Source organism: Pituophis catenifer, unplaced genomic scaffold (assembly GCF_029215685.1).
Source record: "Pituophis catenifer annectens isolate HBS135680 unplaced genomic scaffold, rPitCat1.0.hap2 SCAF_3, whole genome shotgun sequence".
Taxonomy (NCBI): domain Eukaryota; kingdom Metazoa; phylum Chordata; class Lepidosauria; order Squamata; family Colubridae; genus Pituophis; species Pituophis catenifer.
In genome coordinates, this window is record NW_027256883.1 from 156796863 (window position 1) to 156815931 (window position 19069).

General features: G+C 39.7%; 1 protein-coding gene across 2 annotated transcripts in view; it reads left to right on the plus strand.

The window, feature by feature from the left end:
- The first annotated feature begins 2623 nt into the window (after positions 1-2623).
- MOB3C (MOB kinase activator 3C) overlaps positions 2624-19069 on the plus strand; it is a 34957-nt gene continuing 18511 nt past the window's right edge. The window contains exons 1-2 of one of the 2 annotated variants that reach the window (XM_070939579.1): positions 2624-2686; positions 17296-18009. In XM_070939579.1, coding sequence (XP_070795680.1) covers positions 17592-18009 — 418 coding nt within the window. In that variant the 5' untranslated portion in view covers positions 2624-2686; positions 17296-17591. Of the gene's footprint in view, positions 2687-6803; positions 6859-17295; positions 18010-19069 lie in introns of those variants that run through there. The other variant, XM_070939580.1, reaches the window with a different exon arrangement.

The following is a 19069-nucleotide window of genomic DNA, read 5'->3' on the forward strand; positions in this document are numbered from 1 at the left end:
ACATTAAACAAGAGCTCTCAAACAATGGGTTAAGACTATAGGGTCAATGGAGTCATTTTTTGGGGGGAAAACCTTGATGATCTTGTACAGGGAGAGTGGGGAGCATTGTCAACCATTGTTCTGGACTTGTTCCTCACATGAAAGGAGCCCCCAACTGGGCATTCCCCAGGCAACAATGTCATCACCGGCTAATCCTTTCAACACAGAAGCACCTTGGTGCTTCTGACCAAAAGTTATGCTAAGTAGCAGTAGCAATTGCACTTAGATATACATTGCTTATATACCACTTCAGTGCCTTACAGCACTCTCTAAGAATCACCATAATAATCACAATCACCATTGTTGCTCCCCAACAATCTGGGTCCTCATTTTACCAATCCCGGAAGGAGGGAAGGCTGAGTCAACCTTGAGTCAGTTGGGATCGAAGGAATTGAACTCCTGGCAATGTGAGCAGAGTTAGCCTGCAATACTGCATTCTAACCACTGTGCCACCACGCCTCTTGTATCAAGTAGCCCTTTCTTTTGGTGGTGATGTTTTTAAAAAAGAAGTTTTACTGACCCATGTGATTCGATCTTGTGAACTACTTTCATCATCTTGGAATAATATTTTAATGTACATAGGTAGATTTCTGGGGAATTTCCTAAAATGCTAAAGATTTCGATGTTATGCTGAATTAGAGCCAAAACTCTAAAATCTGAGGGTTTTTGAGGAGTTAGAGTTGTACTAGGAATGGGGAGTTGCCCAAAGAAGGAATTGTAAAAGTGACATTATTCCAGATATTAAAGGTAGGTTTTTAAAAATGTATAATTTTTCTGTTTTACAACAAGCATATTTTCCATTAATCAGAAGATGAAGCAATACGCTTTTCTTTGGTAGATGTTTCATGGCATACGTGAGAGGAAGGAAGTAACAGCCCTATGGCCCTAAGGAAAATATTAGCATTTTTTTAAAAAAAACACCCCTCTTTTTATATTTTAGAATATGATGCTATTATATGATGCTATTTACTCTATTGGTGCTCTCCCTTCAGCATTTTGCTGGGTGAAGGGCGAAAAATTCACTGCATGTCCACCTCACATCATGTAACACATATTATAAGAAGATACAAAGTAGGATAGACCAGGGCCAATATTATCTTCCTTCACAGATGCAAATCTAAGGTTGTAGTAATCACATGTTAAACCTTTTTGAACCAGGATATGATTTTTAGAGTAATATATTTTTTCGTTTCCCACAGTGGGAAGGCTGTAACTTAGTGACAGAACAGGTTTTACATGAATGTTCACCATATAGTATTTCCTGATCACTATTCTGTCTTAGGATCTGGATAAATGGCTACCAAATTATTCAGATTCTAGACCCATCCTAGTATCCTTCAGATTTAGTAGGAAACCTTTGTCTTCCATAGGCAGCATGGCATGCTACTTAGGGACGATAAGAGCTGCCCAATTTATCTAATAAGGATCAGGTTGGGGAACCCTGACATACATAATATTGACATATACCCTAAATCTGACTTCTCTTTGGGACAATCTCTGTTGTTTCTTAATAACAACACATGCATGTATGTAGAACCAGAAAAAACATTAAGATAATTTTAGGAAGCAGTTTTAACAGCAATTCCCACTGAATCCATATTAAACTCATTGATGCTTATTTTTTTTTTAGAAGATAGCTCTATGATTGCTGTCTGGATTAAAATAACTTAAATTCACCCAGAACTTTCCATTTTTAAAAGTTCTCAGGAACAATGTCAACGTTGACATCACTGGATACTTTCCAAAGCCATCACTCCAGCACGGGAGATCTGCTATTTAACAAACCATGATCCACTAATGTCTTTGTCAGCTGATCTGCCCTGCCCCACCTTGCCTATGTGTATGTAGTCTATGTGTTTGAGATCAGCCAAGTGAGCAAGGAGCGCACAAAGATTGTTAGCCTGCAAAATAAAGACTTGGCAATTATTGTATTTTCTGCCTTTTCTCTTACATGCATTTCCTACCTGTTCTTGCACTCTTTAGCCAAACCTCTTCTCTCCCAACATTGAAAAAAAAAAAAAAAGTTGGGAGTGTGAGCTCTCTTATTAACTGCTTTTGTTTGCTAAGTAGAGAAAACTTCCTCCTGGCTCTTTGCAGCTGAAAAGCTATCTCTTTATCTCAGAGTTATGAAGAGTGGGAAGTGGTGTGGTGCAGCAGAATTTCAGTTTCCTTGCTGATCTTCATCATAATGTGGCCTTAAACTTCCTTTTAATCTGGAGCCAAGAAAAACGAAACAAAACAAAAGCTGAGACTGGGTGTTGAGAATGTTATGTTTGTGTGTGAGAAAAAGAACGGGGAGGGAGGGAGAGCACTTCCCAAGGATCTTTCTAGCATTGGGGTTTCTGCACAAGAGTGTAAGAGGCGTAGCTGGGGGAGGGTGAAAGAACTGATGTGTTGCAGCAAGGACAGCTGTAGTTCTCTAGACACAATCAGGATATGACATCACCTAGGGGGAGGCAAAAAGAAAAAAGGAAAGCAGAGTGTATTTAATGAAAAGCCCAACAAGGATTTCGTAAATGAAAATACTAAGTGTCTGAGCTCTGAACACACCAGTAATTTTACAGGAATTTCAGGAATTTCTTTTGGACATTTCTGGAATAACGTACAGGAGGAGGACATTTTCTTTGGATCATCTGTGGAGTCGTGGGTGAGTGTTTTCTGTAAACTGTTGGTTTTACAAAGAACTTTGATCAAAGCAGGACAAGCCAACTCCTACAGTGGATCTTTCTCTTGAATTGATGTTGTTTATAGCTTAGCCGTGGCACATTTGCAGCTTTGCAGTCCATCTTAAAATATACACCAGGCTAGATTTCTTAACTTTACAACTGTTAATACTGTATAAGCTAACTGCTATGGATCTGGACAAGTTCTGCCTTGGGATAGAGAAAAACTCTTAGAGAAGTGACTGGATTATACTAATTTTTTTTTCAAATCTTTACAGTGCCAAGTTCTAATAGTCTCCTATGGTCAGATTAGCAATTTTGAGTGGAGCTGTTTTGGAGTACAAAAAAACGACTGATCAGTTATAATAACTTCAGATCAGTTAGGTGCTCCTTGGTTGCTCCTTGGCAAAAAAGGGCAAAAGAGCTAAAAGCACCATATCTAATAAACTTTCTAAATAGACTGAATTATTACAGAACTGAGCAAACTGAAAATGAGCATCTCTGTGTTTGATACAGAGAATAGCTTAATTAGAATAATGCCATGTGTGTTTCTGGATGTGTAAAGGGAACATGCCATTTACAATTCCCTGGGGAGGCATTTGGGGAAACCTTTCAATTTGCTGATATTGTTATAGAATCTGTCAGCCTAAAGATTTAGATTGTTTCCAGTCAGGCTTTTACTGTGCAATTATCCTTAACAGTGGTCCCAGGCAGTCAGTGCATTCTTTCATTTTGATCAGCTCATCTTTCTCCTTTCCTTCTTTAAATATTTCCCTTTCTGGAGCAAATCTGTTAAGGAAGAAAAGTTGGAATAAAAGTAGAATCCCTTGACTGCTAGCACTAAAAACTAGTGGTATCAGTACCATTACATTCAAACTCCGCTTATTTGGGAATAAACTCTATTACTATAAGGGGATTTTCTTCTGAACATATATGCAGAGATTATATTGCCAAAGAATTTGTATTCTCTACAGAGGGGAGGCGTTTTATGCCTCTGCTCCCTCCACATTTTCCACCATAACTGTGTAATCATTGCAGGTGGAAAACTCAGTCCAACTAAGAGAGATATTTATTAGATATTTATTAGAGATATACTATTAGTTATCATTTGGATTCTTCTGGAGAAGCCATCATTCCTCCCATTCCAAAGCTCACCCATTTCCAAAGACATACAACAGAGAATATAATCCACAAATATGCCAGTCATCACTGGCAGAGTGAGATACACAATGTCCATGGTAGTTCAACCATAATTACATACATACATACATACATACATACATACATACATACATAGAAAATTAAGGGAGAAAAGTCCTTAATAGTAACAACGTTCAGGTTTTATGGAACAAAGTGATATAAAACTTTGGCACAGGTTTTGAGTGAATCTGATAGCACAAATATATTCCCATTATACAAATCCATTTTGGGCTAAGCAGTGTTATGCTAAGTGTAGAAAATTTGTAAGAAAAAGCAAGTCAATGAGAATTAAAGTCATGAAATAATAAAAAGATAAAGGAATATGAATTTGCAAAAGCTAGTTTATACCAAGATTAGTCCTACCGCTATTCCATAGTTTTCTTTTTGACAACAAAGAGCTGTGGTGGCTTAGTGGTTAGAATGCAGTATTGCAGGCTGACTCTGCTCACTGCCAGTCAGTGGTGGGTTGCTCCTGGTTCTGTCTGGTTCTATAAAACAGGTAGTAAAAGTGGCGGGAGGCTCCGCCCATACATCCAGACATCATAATTGTCGATCTGCGCATGTGCAGAAGCGTGCGCGTGTGCATTCCCTTTGCGAACCGGTAGTAAAGGTAAGTAGAACCCAGCCCTGCTGCCAGCAGTTCAATCCTGACTGGCTCAAGATTGACTCAGCCTTCCATCCTTCCAAGATCGATAAAATGTGGACCCAGATTGTTGGAAGTAATGTGCTGACTCTGTTAACCAGTTAGAGAGGGCTGTAAAGCACTATGAAGCAGTATAGGAGTTTAAGTGAGTGGTGGGATTCAAGTAATTTAACAACCGGTTCTCTGCCCTAATGATTTCTTCCAAACCGCTTTTGGAAGTTTGCCAAACTGCTCAGAAAGTTAACAACCGGTTCTCCCAAAGTGGTACAAACTGGTTGAATCCATCACTGCTCTAAGTGCTATTGCTACTGCTAATAATCCTGGTTTCTAACATGTCTATATAGTATTCCATAAACTGCCTTTTGATCTTTAAACTTATCTGTCCTTTTTGAGAACCTCATTAGCTCCATCCAGCTACAACTTTTTGGTATTGTACTTTAGGCTCAGCTAGAACTGAAACATCAGCTAGGATGTGAAATATCAATATCCATAATAATATAAGTGTAAACTTTGGCACATGATTTTTGAATGGAAATCTGATTTGGAGTAATAGGGTTACTGAGTTCCTCCATTCGGAAAGCTGTTAGAATTAAGATTGAGTATATTTAAGATGACAGTGATTTCATGTGATAATTTTCTAAAGGGCAGACTCTTTAATATGTAATAATGGGGATGCTTAGCTCAAGAAGAGTGATTGAGAAAATTATATGAGCTACAAAGTTATAGGTGCTTAAACTTCCACTCACTTCCAAATCAGTATACACTTGATTATGTTTAACCTAAATGTTCGTGTATAGTCTGACTTTCTGAAACAACTTGCTTTAGAATTATATAAACAATGGATTAATAGCAGTGGTGGAATTCAAATTTTTTTACTACCGGTTCTGTGGGCGTGGCTTGGTGGGTGTGGTATGGCTTGGTGGGCATGGCAGGGGAAGGATACTGCAAAATCTCCAGTCCCACCCCACTCCAGGGGAACAATACTGCAAAATCTCCATTCCCACCCCACTCCTGGGGGAAGGATATTGCAAAATCTCCATTCCCACCCCATTCTGGGGTCAGTCAGAGGTGGCATCTGCCGGTTCTCCGAACTACTCAAAATTTCCGCTACCGGTTCTCCAGAACCTGTCAGAACCTGCTGAATAGCACCCCTGATTAATAGACATTGGACACAATTATGGAATCTTTTTCTCCTAGAGATCATTTTTTTCCCCTCTATGTCTGCTCTTGTGCTACCTTGTTTAAAATTAAGCCCTATCCAAAGCCCTTTAAAATGAATATGCACTTATTCAACACCAGCTTTGGACAAATAAATTTGTGCTACTAAATCATGGGACCGTAGCTATGGGTAGGAGCAGTATTTCCAAAGAACTGTTTCTTCAGGGTCATTTCATATCACATGGGAACATCTATGATGAACCTATTAGATATTGTTAGTCATTTCCACAGTATGTGTTCAGCATAGAAAGTTTGTTACTACTCAATTCCTTCTTCTCTGCAATCATCCTAATGAGGTACAGCATGTCAGACTGTACATTTTTTATTATCTATTATAGGCATCCATGAGCTTGTTGCCCATTGTTATGAAATATGTAGCACAATCTTCTGCATGCATTTTGTACATTTAATAAAAAACTAAACTAATTAAATTATATCATTTTTACTCCTAATAAGAATTTGGTTTGAAACTTTCATCTCCCAGTCCATCTGGATGATAACTGTTCTGGAGAATGATCAGTTCATATCTAGCAGCTTCATACATTTTCCATATGAAAAGATATCCTGGGTAGAAGCAGTTAAACAGCTATGCAAGATTCCAGACTCAACTAAAAGATCAGAGACTTCTAAACAGATACTGTATATTCATGCTGAGTGCGAGGATCTTAAGGGACAAGTTAACAGCAATAGCACTTAGACTTGTATACCGCTTCACAATGCTTTACAGCCCTCTCTAAGCGCTTTACAAAGTCAGCATATTGGCCCCAACAATCTGGGTCTTCATTTTACCGACCTTGGGAAGGTGAAAGGCTGAGTCAACCTTGAGTATGGTGAGAATTGAACTGTCAAACTGCTGGCAATCGGCAATCAGCAGAATTAGCCTGCAATACTGCATTCTAACCACTGCACCACCATAGCTCTAATGCCATAATCCACCTATTTTTTTGTCACTTGCAGGAAGCATAACAGGCCCACACTGTCGCAGTGGTTAGAGTGTAGTACTGCAGGCTACTTCTGCTGAATGCTGGCTGCATGCAATTTGGCAGTTCAAATCTCACCAGGCTGAAGGTTGACTCAGCCTTCCATCCTTCCGAGGTGGGTAAAATGAGGACCCGGATTGTTGGGGGCAATATGCTGACTCTGTAAACTAAACTGTAAACTGTAAACTACTATTGATATTTAAAAGCAGTCTGTTCAGTCTGCTATGGTAACAAATGCTTGGGTCAGGTATTACAAGTGAAACACATACATAAGGTGCTGTAGGGCTTTATCAGCTGGTCTCATTGTGCAATGTTGATAGGCTAAGTGAACAAGCCTTCATTAATTGCTTATGGTAACCTAAATGCAAATAGTGCTTCAACACGATGGAAATTCGAGACCAACCGTAATTCTTTTATCACCAGAGATATTCAGGCAGATATTACTACACACCAACTTTAATGATTGGTATAGTATTGTTAGATCATATAACTTGTCCTCTATCCAATAATGAAAGCTGTAGTTCAATCATTTCAAGATGATTGGATTAGGTACACTCAATATTCTGTACCAAGCATTTCAACAATAAATAAGAATAGAATGCAATGATAATAGTTACAAATGTAAGATTTTTAAAAAAATATACAGAGCTATTAATTCAGTTTAAAACTTTTGTCACACTTCTTTACCATAAATCCTATTCTGTGAAAAACAAAAACAAAAGACCAAATCAAAACCATCAGCCCAGACTACTATTTTTTTCAAGGTAAATTCAAATATATATACATATAAATTTGGCAGCTTGGAATCAATAGGGTAGAGATTCTATTCCATCAATGGCAATGCACTTATTCCAGTGATGCGCCAATGAGAGAAGCTAGGAAAAACCTTCCAAAGAGATGTAGATTTAGATGCCAAATGTATTTAAAACTAATCTATTGAAATCACGAGTTCTTCTCCAAGTATGACTAAGTTTGGCAAGTCAGACAGTACAGAATTAACCTTGTATTTCAATATTGCTTTAGGCTTGTATTGGCTTGTGTAATACTCCTTGAGGTTCAGGATTGACTAGACTTTCAAAATAGTTTGTACTAGCAAAAACAATTTTCTGGATTTTTTTTTTCCTTTAGTGTTTAATTCTCTTTTGGCTTTTATTTATCAGAATTCATTTCCTGCCAGGCAAATATAATTGGCTTTCTTTCTTCTCCAACTTTTCTCTCTCCCTGTCTCTTTCCCTCTCTCCTTCTCTCTTACACATTAGAGAAACTAATGACCTCTTCTCTGACAGCCATTTTCTTAGAACAAGCTGTGGAATTTTCCACTGTATTTAGAGCTGAATAAGTGATCTCTGGAAAGCAAATGCACCAAAGCAAATTCTGTATTCAAACTGCAGCATGGTCAAAAGGGTAGCAGCTTAGCAAGCACTTTCAGAAAAAAAAAATTGTAAATGGATACAATCAACAGACAAAAGATTTGTTTCAGCATTATGATAGGTTTCCAGGTGTAGACTGCAAATATCCAGATCGCAACTAGCTAACAGCAAAAAGTTAGAGGTTGACAGGATTTTTGTAGTCCATATCTGTTAAATCTATGTGGGTTTTTTGGTTTTTTTTGAGCCTTTGAGTCAGTGGTGGGTTTAAAAGATTTTTACTACCGGTTCTGTGGACATGCCTTGGTGGACGTGGCATGGCTTGGTGGGCGTGGCAGGGGAAGGTTACTGCAAAATCCCCATTTCCTCACAATCAGCTGGGACTCGGAAGGCAGAGAATAGATGGGGGCAGAGCCGGTCAGAAGTGGTATTTATTGGTTCTCTGAACTATTCAAAATTTCCACTACCAGTTCTCCAGAACTGGTCAGAACCTGCTGAAACCCACCTCTGCTTTGAGTCAGTATTGACTCCTGGTGATTGCCTAGACTAGTTCCCACAGTTTTCATGGCAAGGTTTTTTTTGGAAGTGGTTGTCGTTGCCTCCTTCTTAGGGCTGAGAAACACTGACTGGTCCAAAGTCATCTAATTTCATGCTTAAGGCAGTATTAGAGATACTTGTGAATGGTAGGTGGGTGCATGTGAACATGTGCAGCTCCATTTGTGTGAGCGGTGGGAGCATGTGCCTGTCGCTCATGTGAAGGGAGCTTTGCATATGAGTTCAATACGGCTGCTGCTCACACGAGAGGAGCTTCATGCATGAAGGCAAGCAGCCACCACTCATGTGAGGGGAGATTCACGCATGCGCAGATGCTCAGCCACTGTTGTGACCTAGGCCCAAGTAGTTATTACCAGACACAATCAGTCCTAAACAAACATATTTTATTAGAACAGCTGAGAATTAGTTCATTCTCAGCTTAGTCCAAATTAATTCCAAAACAAATTCTTCATAAACAGTCCTTCGGCCTTATCACCAACGTTTGTCTTCTTTGGCACCCTGCCAAAGGCTTTTCTTGGCAAAACCCCACGAAGTTCAGAAGCAAGAGACGCTGACAAGAAACAAATGTAGCAACGTTGCTTTCCTACAGAGACCCCAAGAGCAGTTGCTGCTCTTTTAAGCCTTCTGGGAGGGGCCAATCATCTCCTGGCTTTACTCCCAAGTCATCCTTTTTGCTTTAGCTGCTCTTGCCTTCTGGCAGCTTTTCGCATGCATGCACTAAGAACAGGTTCCTCCTGTTCCTCTGCCTCTCTACTATCCGCCTCTGGAGGCTCAAGAGTCCATGCATCACTCCCAGATGGCCCTGGCCCCATCTCTGCCTCCAACACAGAGCAGTGGTGGTTTGCTCCCGGTTCGCACCGGTTCTCAAGAACTGGTAGTAAAAATTTGTAGTAGTTCGGAGAACTGGTAATAACATTGGCTGGCCACGCCCCTGAACCGGTCCCTGGCCTGGTTGCCACTCGCTTACCCCGCCCACCTCATCAGAGGCTTTTTTTTTTTTTTTTACTTTTAAAAGCATTTTTTCTACAACTCTTCGGCCGAAAAAATGCTTTTAAAAGTAAAAAAAAAAAAAAAAAAGCTTCTGATGATCGAGTGGCTCAGCTGGGATCGTCAGAGGCTTTTAAAAGCATTTTTTCTACAACCTCTTCAGCTGAAGTGGTTGTAGGAAAAAAATGCCTTTAAAAGCCTGATCATCAGAGGCTTTTAAAAACATTTTTTTCTGCAACCTCTTACGGTTGTAGAAAAAATGCTTTTAAAAGAAAAAAAAAAGTTGGCCACGCCCACCCAGTCACATTACCCCCCACCAAGCCATGCCCACAAAATAAGCCACACCCACAGAACCGGTAGTAAAAAATTTTAGAACCCACCCCTGACGCAGAGCCCTCGTCCGGGCCTTCCCGACTCCAGGACTGGCCCATTGTCCTCCCCAGCCTCCTCACTGTCCGACTCCACTGCCAGCTCTGCAGGCTGCTAGCAGACCACAACAGCCACCGCCTGCGTGGCTTGTTTCCGAACAGGCCTTGGCCTGGTAATGGACTGCAGCCCGGGGGTTGGGGACCCCTATTCTACTTCATTTATTGTCTTGAATTGTGATGCATAAATTAAACCCTCCAACCAAGTTCTGGTATTAGCAGCACAAATTGATATGTATAATAGGTGTATCTAAAAAAAAATACTGCTTGATTTCTGTTTTGCTGTTTATTAATTCATATTCATATATTTACAACCAAACATCTGTTTTACAGCATCAGCTTCTGAAGTTTGGAAGTAGATCTGTGTTCATGATGCTTGATGGTCTTTGGGAACAGTAATCATGAAACTCCACACTTGAACTCTAGAGCTGGTGAATTGTTCCTCACTAGAGTCTATTTTTTCAGTATAGACATGGCAATGAATTCTATATTCAGCAAGGAGGGATTATTAGTGGCAACTGAGCTCTGATCCTTTGGTATATCTAAAGTGAAAGATATATTTGCAGAATTTTTTTCCTAACTTTTAAAAAGGAAGATATGAACATAAGCAAAACTCCTCCCACACATTTCTTTGAATCTTTTTGTCTGGGTTGGTCATTCTAATTTAGGGGTGTCAAACTTGATATCATTGAGGGCTGCATCAGGGTTATGTTTGACCTTGGGGGGCCAGTGGCCAGGGCCAGGGGCCATGGCCAGTTCAGTGTCACTCATGTCAGGGAAACCAGTGGTGGCCCAAGTGCTCTGCCAGTGAAAATGGGTTCCTGAGCTCCTTTTTCAGCTGCAACGGCCTCCTGCAACCCTCTGCCAGCGAAAATGGAGCTGAGGAGGGCCACGCACAGCACTCCTAAGCTCTGTTTTCATTGGCAGAGGTACTGCGGGCTGGTCCTTCGCTGTTTCCAGGGTGGCTCCACGTGTCCAGAGCTGTGGGGGGGTTTCCGGAACGCTGACACTGTGGGTCAGATCTAAGCACCTTGAAGGCCGCATCCGGCCGCTGGGCCTTGAGTTTGATGCCCCTGTTCTAATTCATAAAGAATTTGGGTTTTGGCAAATTCTATAAATTTATAGAGATGTATAATTATATCCTCCATATCCTGTCTTGGCCCATGGATGTCCATAGCTTTTGAGCATTTATGAAATTAGATAAGTCCAGAAAAAGAGCACAGGTGGAGCTGAAACAAGCTAACAATTCCACAACCTAAAAAAATGAAATATCTATTAATATATTAGATTCCCATCTGCCACATTCAAATTACATTTCAATGGCAAATTCTGAATGGTGTCTGAAGGGGAGACCCTGGGGGAGATTTGGTATGAGTGGATGAAAGGAAGCTCCTGGGGGAGGTTTGGGGTGAGTGGATGAGATGCATTTGTTTAATTTTTATAACTAAGGCCCTGAAGGCTTCAGGGGAGCTTTGGTATCTCCACCAACAACCTAAACCGGGACCACAACAGGAAGGGTCATTCATATTGCACAGCAAAAAACACAATTAAGCTAGACAAAAATCCAGCTGCTACTTCCTGCCTTACATCTATTGCCATTAGGTTGTTGTCAGTTTGGCCTTCATGGTCTGGAGTATAGAAAGGCTGAGTGAAACCAGAAAGAAGATTTGTGAAACTGGCAGCCTTCATTTTCCTCACAGACTCCATTCTACACTATACAAATGTTTGCTTAACATACATTTTGTGCCTGAGTTGGGGAGGAAAATCTACAGAGTACTGACGTCTACTCATAAGCCTTCAGTATTTGCCTAATACTTCTACACACAGTTATAAAATGTTGCTAGAAAAAGAGATCAGCTATAAGATTTCTTGACTAGTAATGCTAGAAGCTTTCTCTCTCCAGCAGATCCCCAAAAGTGACTTTCTCATGGCCTTTAGAAGGCAGGGAAAATTTCCAGCCAAAAAGCAGCTAAGATGTCTCTGTAGGCCTTCAAATATCCAGATGGTGGTTGGCTCCTGATCAACAGCAAAGCTGGCTGAGGAATTAAGTCAGTCTTAAACTTGCCAAGGTTGGCTGCCTTAAGCTATTGACTTAAATCTCTATTACTCTTAGGATGGCAATGAGATGAAGGTAACTTAATGGGAACATAGCAGAAAAAATATATTGCCAAAGCATGTTTACATAATGGTTAGGTACAAACAAAGATAGACCCTATAGTTGTAACTGTATTTATAAACATAATCTTGAAAATCATTGGTATTATTTGTCAGCAATTACTCACAATAATTATGCTTCATCCCAAATTACAGATTTGGGGAGTTTTCTGTCACTCAGAATCAGATGATTGGAGCACCTGAAAGCCATGTAAATCAAATAAAATATAAGCAAATGCCACAGTTTTTACTTATTATAAATTCTGGAATTGAATTTATGTAATCAACTGAAAATATGAATTAATAGCGCAGCCAAGGAAGCAGATATTTGTCATATCAAGAAACTACTGTAGGGATAAATACTATGGAAAGGAAATGAATCAGAGCCTTTGTGTTCTCAATCTATTGTGCAGCTGGGGAGATGACTCTCTTTTTAGCTACGGAGCTTGAGTGCAGACAACCTCTAGGTCACTGCCACACCCCAACCCTGGGCAGTGCAAAGCCCATGCTGATTCCACTTACATTTGCACATTCCAGGGAAGGAACATCCTTTTTCGTTCTTCTCACAGCTCTGCGGAATTTTGCATTTCTTCAAGTGTGTTACCTGCAGCTGCTCTGTGCTCCTTAAAAAAAACAGCAAGAAAAGAACAGTGAATGTGGATCACTCATCTTCACTCACATCAAAATGCAATGTGGGGGGGGCAACTTTTGGAGGGCTACAGAATTTTTTAAAAAGGACAAAATTGAAAGCATTTTTTTAAAAAAACAAAAACAATATCTTATGAACCGCAGTCTCAGTACTAACTTCCCCCTTCTAGAGTTTTCAGAATTATATTAAATGTGTACAGGTGATCCTTGACCTACAACCATTCATTTAGTAACCATTGAAAGTTACAACGGGTGCTGGAAAAAGTGATTTATGGCCAGATACTTATCATAGTATCCCCCATGGTCACATGATCAGAATTTGGTCATTTGGCAATCAGCATGTATTTAGGACGGTAAATGGGATGTTGGTTGGACTGCTTGCTTGTGAATAGTTATTTTTAAATAATAAACAAACAGCTGACACAATTGAAGAAAGTGGAGGAGACCCTGGGTTGAACTGTGGCTTTGCCACCTACCCTCTTCCTCCCCGCTCTGTTGTTGAAATTTTATCTTTCTGTACTTACTTGCACAATGGGTGTGTATATGTATTGTCTTGAATTTGTTCCGTGCCTAAAGGGTAATGGAATCACGAGTTCACTCACTGGCTGTCACGTATAAGCAACTTGTCACCAGCAGAATTGCCAATGGTGATTATTTCCAGGGACACCATGGAGTGTGCCCACGATTTTGATATCATTCTGGTAATTTCTGCCAGTAGGTGTTTTCCTCTTTATTTTTGATTCCTTTTAATTACTTAATTACAGTGTTTTCATTTAAATGCTGATTTAATGGCTGTTTATAAAACTTCTGTTATTTGCATCTGCGCTGAAGATCCTTTCAGAGACTGATCATTGAGATATTCTAAAAATAAGCTGCCTGATATAGTCCTAAGCACAGTGGAAGTGTTTCCTACTAGTTTTATGCATAGCTTGTAGCCTAAATGTTCAGAAACTCCCCCCCCCACGAAGTCTATTTAAATTAAGGATATAATAATGAAGCAACCTCCCTAACAGGAAATAACCAAATAATAAAACTTTGCTCTAACATGCAGAAATGTCAGATTCAGCAGAAAAATACCACTTCCTCCCTTGCTTCCTCATGTTGATAGTGAGAAGCAGCAATGTAATATAATTGCTGTATGATGTGGTGAATTGAATTGCAATATAGATTCAGGAGTTGGATAATTTCTCTATGTTTCTAATGTCTGTCTAATCTGCCAACTCCTGAAACTATACACATAGTCCTCAATTTATGACTATTTTTTTAGTAACCGTTCCGATTACAACATCACTGAAAAAGGGGACTTTTTCAGGCACTTAGCAACTGACTCATATTTGTGACAGTTGCAGTGTCCTGGGGTCATGTAATCACCTTTTATGCCCTTCTGACAAGCAAAGTCAACGAGGAAACCAGATTCACTTAATAACAAGATTACTAATTTAAGAACTGCAGTGAATCGCTTAACAACTGTGGCAAGAAAGGTTGTGAAACAAGGCACAACTCATCACAACTCACCAACTACATAGCAGTAGAAAAGTTGATCTCCGTTGTGGTCACAAGTCGAGGTCTACCTATATTGGAACTCAGTTTAATAAAATTAATAACTTATTAAAGCTGTATTCCATCCGACTCTCAATGACTCTGGGCAACTTACAACAATCAAAGAAATTACAATAATGTTAATAAAGCCACTTGTTAGATAATATATAAAAATAAAACATATATATCAAATTTTTAATTTTAGTATGATAAAATGGTATAATGACCAAATTGTCTCAGCCTTAATTCTGTCAAAAGCTAATGCTAATAATATCATCTGCCCTTGGACAGATTAGAGCAGATTGTTTTATATTTCAGAAGGGCTAGTGATTCATTTCACTTTGTATCAGCAATTTGTGTTAGCAGTAGTTTTTGCTAATCACTTGGGACCAGACCTTTTCCACTGTGATTTCAAAGAATGTAACACTTTCAAGACTTCAAACCAAATAAATATATGCAGTAGAAAAGAATCCCATTGCAGCTGTCAGGCTTCCTGGGAGGAAGAATGGCACAACAATAACTAACAACTGAGAGGCGAATTGGTTTCATATATAAAAAGGAAAATCTTTTTCAACTTGAATGTGACTCCTAGTGATTTTCATGGATACACCCATGAATAATTTCCAGTTAGGTTTGCCCCACCACAATCCCAGACAATTCCTGTATCCTTTTCAGATCAGAGCAAACACACATGCCTCTCAGTACAGCTATCAAAAATGTAGCTTGATGTTTATTTATCAAATGTCAGCAAAGATCAAAGACAGTTAATGGGACAAAAGACAGGCAAAATCAAACACACACACACACACACACACACACACACACACACACAGGCAGAGAGATGAACAAGAAGCAAGAGGTTAAAAAACCAGGGAACTTAATAACAATCTACAGTCTCAATATCTATATATCTAGAGGGGCATAATTTTCCAGTGCAACTGGAAACAATATTATAGATTATTAGCATGGATAATAGACTTTGGCTATTTCATTTTCGGCCTTTTATGTATCTAACAGTTGCAGAATAAAGAAGGAAAGCATGAGACCAGCTGACCCTTCTTCTATTCTGTATCATGAAAGAAGCTATTTGGTGGATGAGGTACCCAACATGGAAGTGGTTGGTCATTATCTTGTCATATTAGCCTACAGTCCTGGACTTCCTAGATTCCATAGAGTAACCAAAGCCAACCTTGCTTAGCTTTCTGGATTAGCCAAGGTTGTATAGATGTTCCACCTGCTGAGACTGGTAGGTTCATGTCTAAAGAGGAAAAGGATACACACACACACACACACACACACACACACACACACACGTAAGATGGCATCTTTTGTAGATTTTATTTATTTATTTATTTATTTAGCGTATGGCTGGTCACACACAATATTAAAACACTTCATTTTTACAGGTTAAAACAATTTAAAACAATTTTAAAAAAGCAGTAAGAAAACCTAAGAGGAAAACAGAAATAGCATTTCAGAGTTTAATGTCGAGTTTGGAGATCCAGTCAGTAGCTGTCGTTGTTACGCAGAGGAGATTTTGTAGATTGATCTGTAGTATTGATATATGGAAATGCCACCCTTGATCTTAACCAAAAAGCTGAAAAGTGAAGTAGACAGATACTTTGCAGTGCTCTCACAATTTGGATGTAGATTTTTTGTTCCAAATGCATCACATCTTCCTCTTTCAACTCCCTGTTCATTTAAACAAAATGGCATTTGGGAAAGATCAGTGCTTGGCACTTCTGCTTAAGACTGATAGTTAAATATATACTGCTTTTCTCCATAGAGACATTGCTGAATTACAGCTGGAAGCCCAAGAGGCTTGTAAATGTGATTTGAGTCACAAAAGTATGTGAACTGCCAAACATCTGCATTCCCAGGAGATGTCAAGGGAATGGCCAAACCAGTGACAAAGCAACAAAAATGTTTTCTTCTTGGGTTAAAGGCACTACAGCTGTTGAGGAAACCTCTCTGCTTCCCACCAGAAATGTAGACTTATTTTTAGAAATGCCTTGAGTTCTACTTTGATCTAACCTTCTGTTTTAAAACAGCTTCTGTGCAATGCTGAATAGATACATTCTGTTTTCTGTTTTCATTTTGTTCTCATCTTTAGAGTAATGATGAGATGCAATGAACAAATTGCTTTGCTATTGGGAGTGGAGAGGCGGGAAAGGGACTCTTTGGTTCCCTTGAGCAATTCTGGGGACTGTGGAAAACAACTAAAAGGAGCAGGAGAAGTGTTTTAATTGGGGCTTCATCAAAGTGCTTCTTGGGGCCATGCTTCCACCGAGCTCACATTTCCACTGAAATAAAGCAATGGGAGCCAGCTAAATGTTCCATTGGAGCACTTGGCTCTCTATCTTCATCAACTTCAGTCTACCTTGCCAGAAGTGGTTTTGTGGAGGTGTTTGAAAAAGTAGGTTTCACTGAAACAATGCAACCATTCATATTCTTCACACAACACGATTTACCTATGAAGTTCCAGTAACAGAAGCTTGTAGGCTTAGTTTTCTGGGAAACGTGAATAGAAGAATATGGTCAGTCTTCACACTTAAGCTTGGCTCTGGTGAATTATGAACACATCCAGATTTTTCTAGGGAACATCATGGACTTGTTTTGTCACTACTTTCTTCTGTGATTTTTTTCCCCCGAATCTCGATCCCGTATAAGTAAAGAGGTTTTCTGGTGGATATTCATACAGATGTGCTTCTCCAGGCATTTTCTTGGCCAGCATGGCAACAAAATATTTGATAGAATTGTCCTGTAGTCTAATACAGTGGTCTTTTTAAAAATGTTCTTAGGTACATGTCCATTGCTTTTCACAAGTTACCATACCAAATCCTTCTTTCTTAGTTACTTTTTTGGGTTTCATTTCAGGTTAGACCAGTGCTGCCTACCATTTTCTCCACATTGATGAAAACCAGGAAAGAAGTAAGAAAAAAGTTCCGTTTCCTGTTAAATATATGCACGGATACTACACTTCACTTTAAATGTTGCTGATGTTTGTTCCCTCTGCTGGACAGTTAAGTTAATAAGAAGAACTCTTAAAAAGATCGGAGAAGAATTGCCTATTAAAACTCTATATATTTATTTTTCAAAAATTACTTTTTTTTCTACCTGAAAGTTTTTCCTTTGAAATATATCACTGCCACCCTGGCTAATCCTAAATCAGAATGGCTCTGTGCCTTAAGCAAGTTTTTAACAAAGACAAAACATTTCGCCCTCGTAAGAAATTTGAGCCGGGCACACAACGGTTTGAGCTGTACAAGAAAGCCCAGGCTTCCCTCAAATCAGGACTAGACTTAAAGACAGTGGTCCAGTTGCCCCCAGGAGAGAACATCAATGACTGGATTGCAGTGCACCTCGTGGACTTCTTCAACAGGATAAATCTCATTTATGGGACCATATCTGAGTTTTGCACTGAGAAGAGCTGTCCTATTATGTCTGGTGGTCTGAAGTATGAATATCGATGGCAGGATGATTATCGATTCAAGAGACCTACCAAGCTTTCGGCACCTCATTACATGTGCATGCTGATGGACTGGATTGAGACACTAATTAATAATGAGAACATCTTTCCTACTAGAATAGGTAAGTAAACTTTGATTGCTCCCTGGAAAGTTGATTCTTCTAGATCAAACTCTTTCTCCTTGTAGCGTAGAACATTGTTTATTTTGGCTTCAGTGGTTCTCCAAGTTCTTTTAACAGTACTCTGAAGTGAGTATCCCTTATACTCACTTCAGGGCACAACTGGAAAAGAACCTGGCATCAGTTCCTGGGAGAGGTGGGCAGTTCCTTTCCCCATGCCAGTCCTTCCATAAAGCATGACCATTCATCAACAATGCCAAAACTGACTGACTCAGTCACAGATCTTCACCTTTTGGTACTTCATTTGTTTTGCTTCCTATTTAATTTCCTATTTAATTCTATTTAATTTCCTATTTAATTCTATTTAATTTCTTGGGTGAGGTCCCGTTACTTGTCCCAGCTTCTGCCAACCTAGCAGTTTGAAAGCTCATAAAAAATGCAAGTAGAAAAATAGGGACCACCTTTAATGGGAAGGTAACAGCGTTTCATGCGCCTTTGGTGTTTAGTCATGCCGGCCACAAGACTATGGAGAAGTCTTCGGACAGCGCTGGCTCTTCGACTTTGAAATGGAGATGAGCACCACCTCCTAGAGTCAGGAACGATTAGCACATATGTGTGAGGGGAACCTTTACCTTTACCTTTAATTTCCTTGTTAAAATGGCCAGCCAATCACCGTCAGGGGATACCTTGGAGGATCATTCCAACAGGTTTTGATTTCCAGCAATGTGCAACCCCCACCTCTCCCAGGAAGACACATTAACACAAGCGTCATACCTCTCATAACTGTCAGAAGATTTACTACTCTTCCTTGAGGGAGTTGGATGGCCCAGATACCACAGAAGTTGGATGTTGGTAATGCTGCCAGGTGCCTTAATCGACTATCCTTCACTAAAGAAACAGAAGTACTTGAAAGACTGAACTAGGTGACAGGTATATCCTCTCCCAAAGACCTCTCATGAGTCCCTCAGAGAAAGCTATGAGTTTCTAGGGGGGTTGTGAGAATTCAACCGGTTCAGGTGGGTTTGGGTGAACCAGTAGTTAACTTGCTAGCTGGGCCCACCCC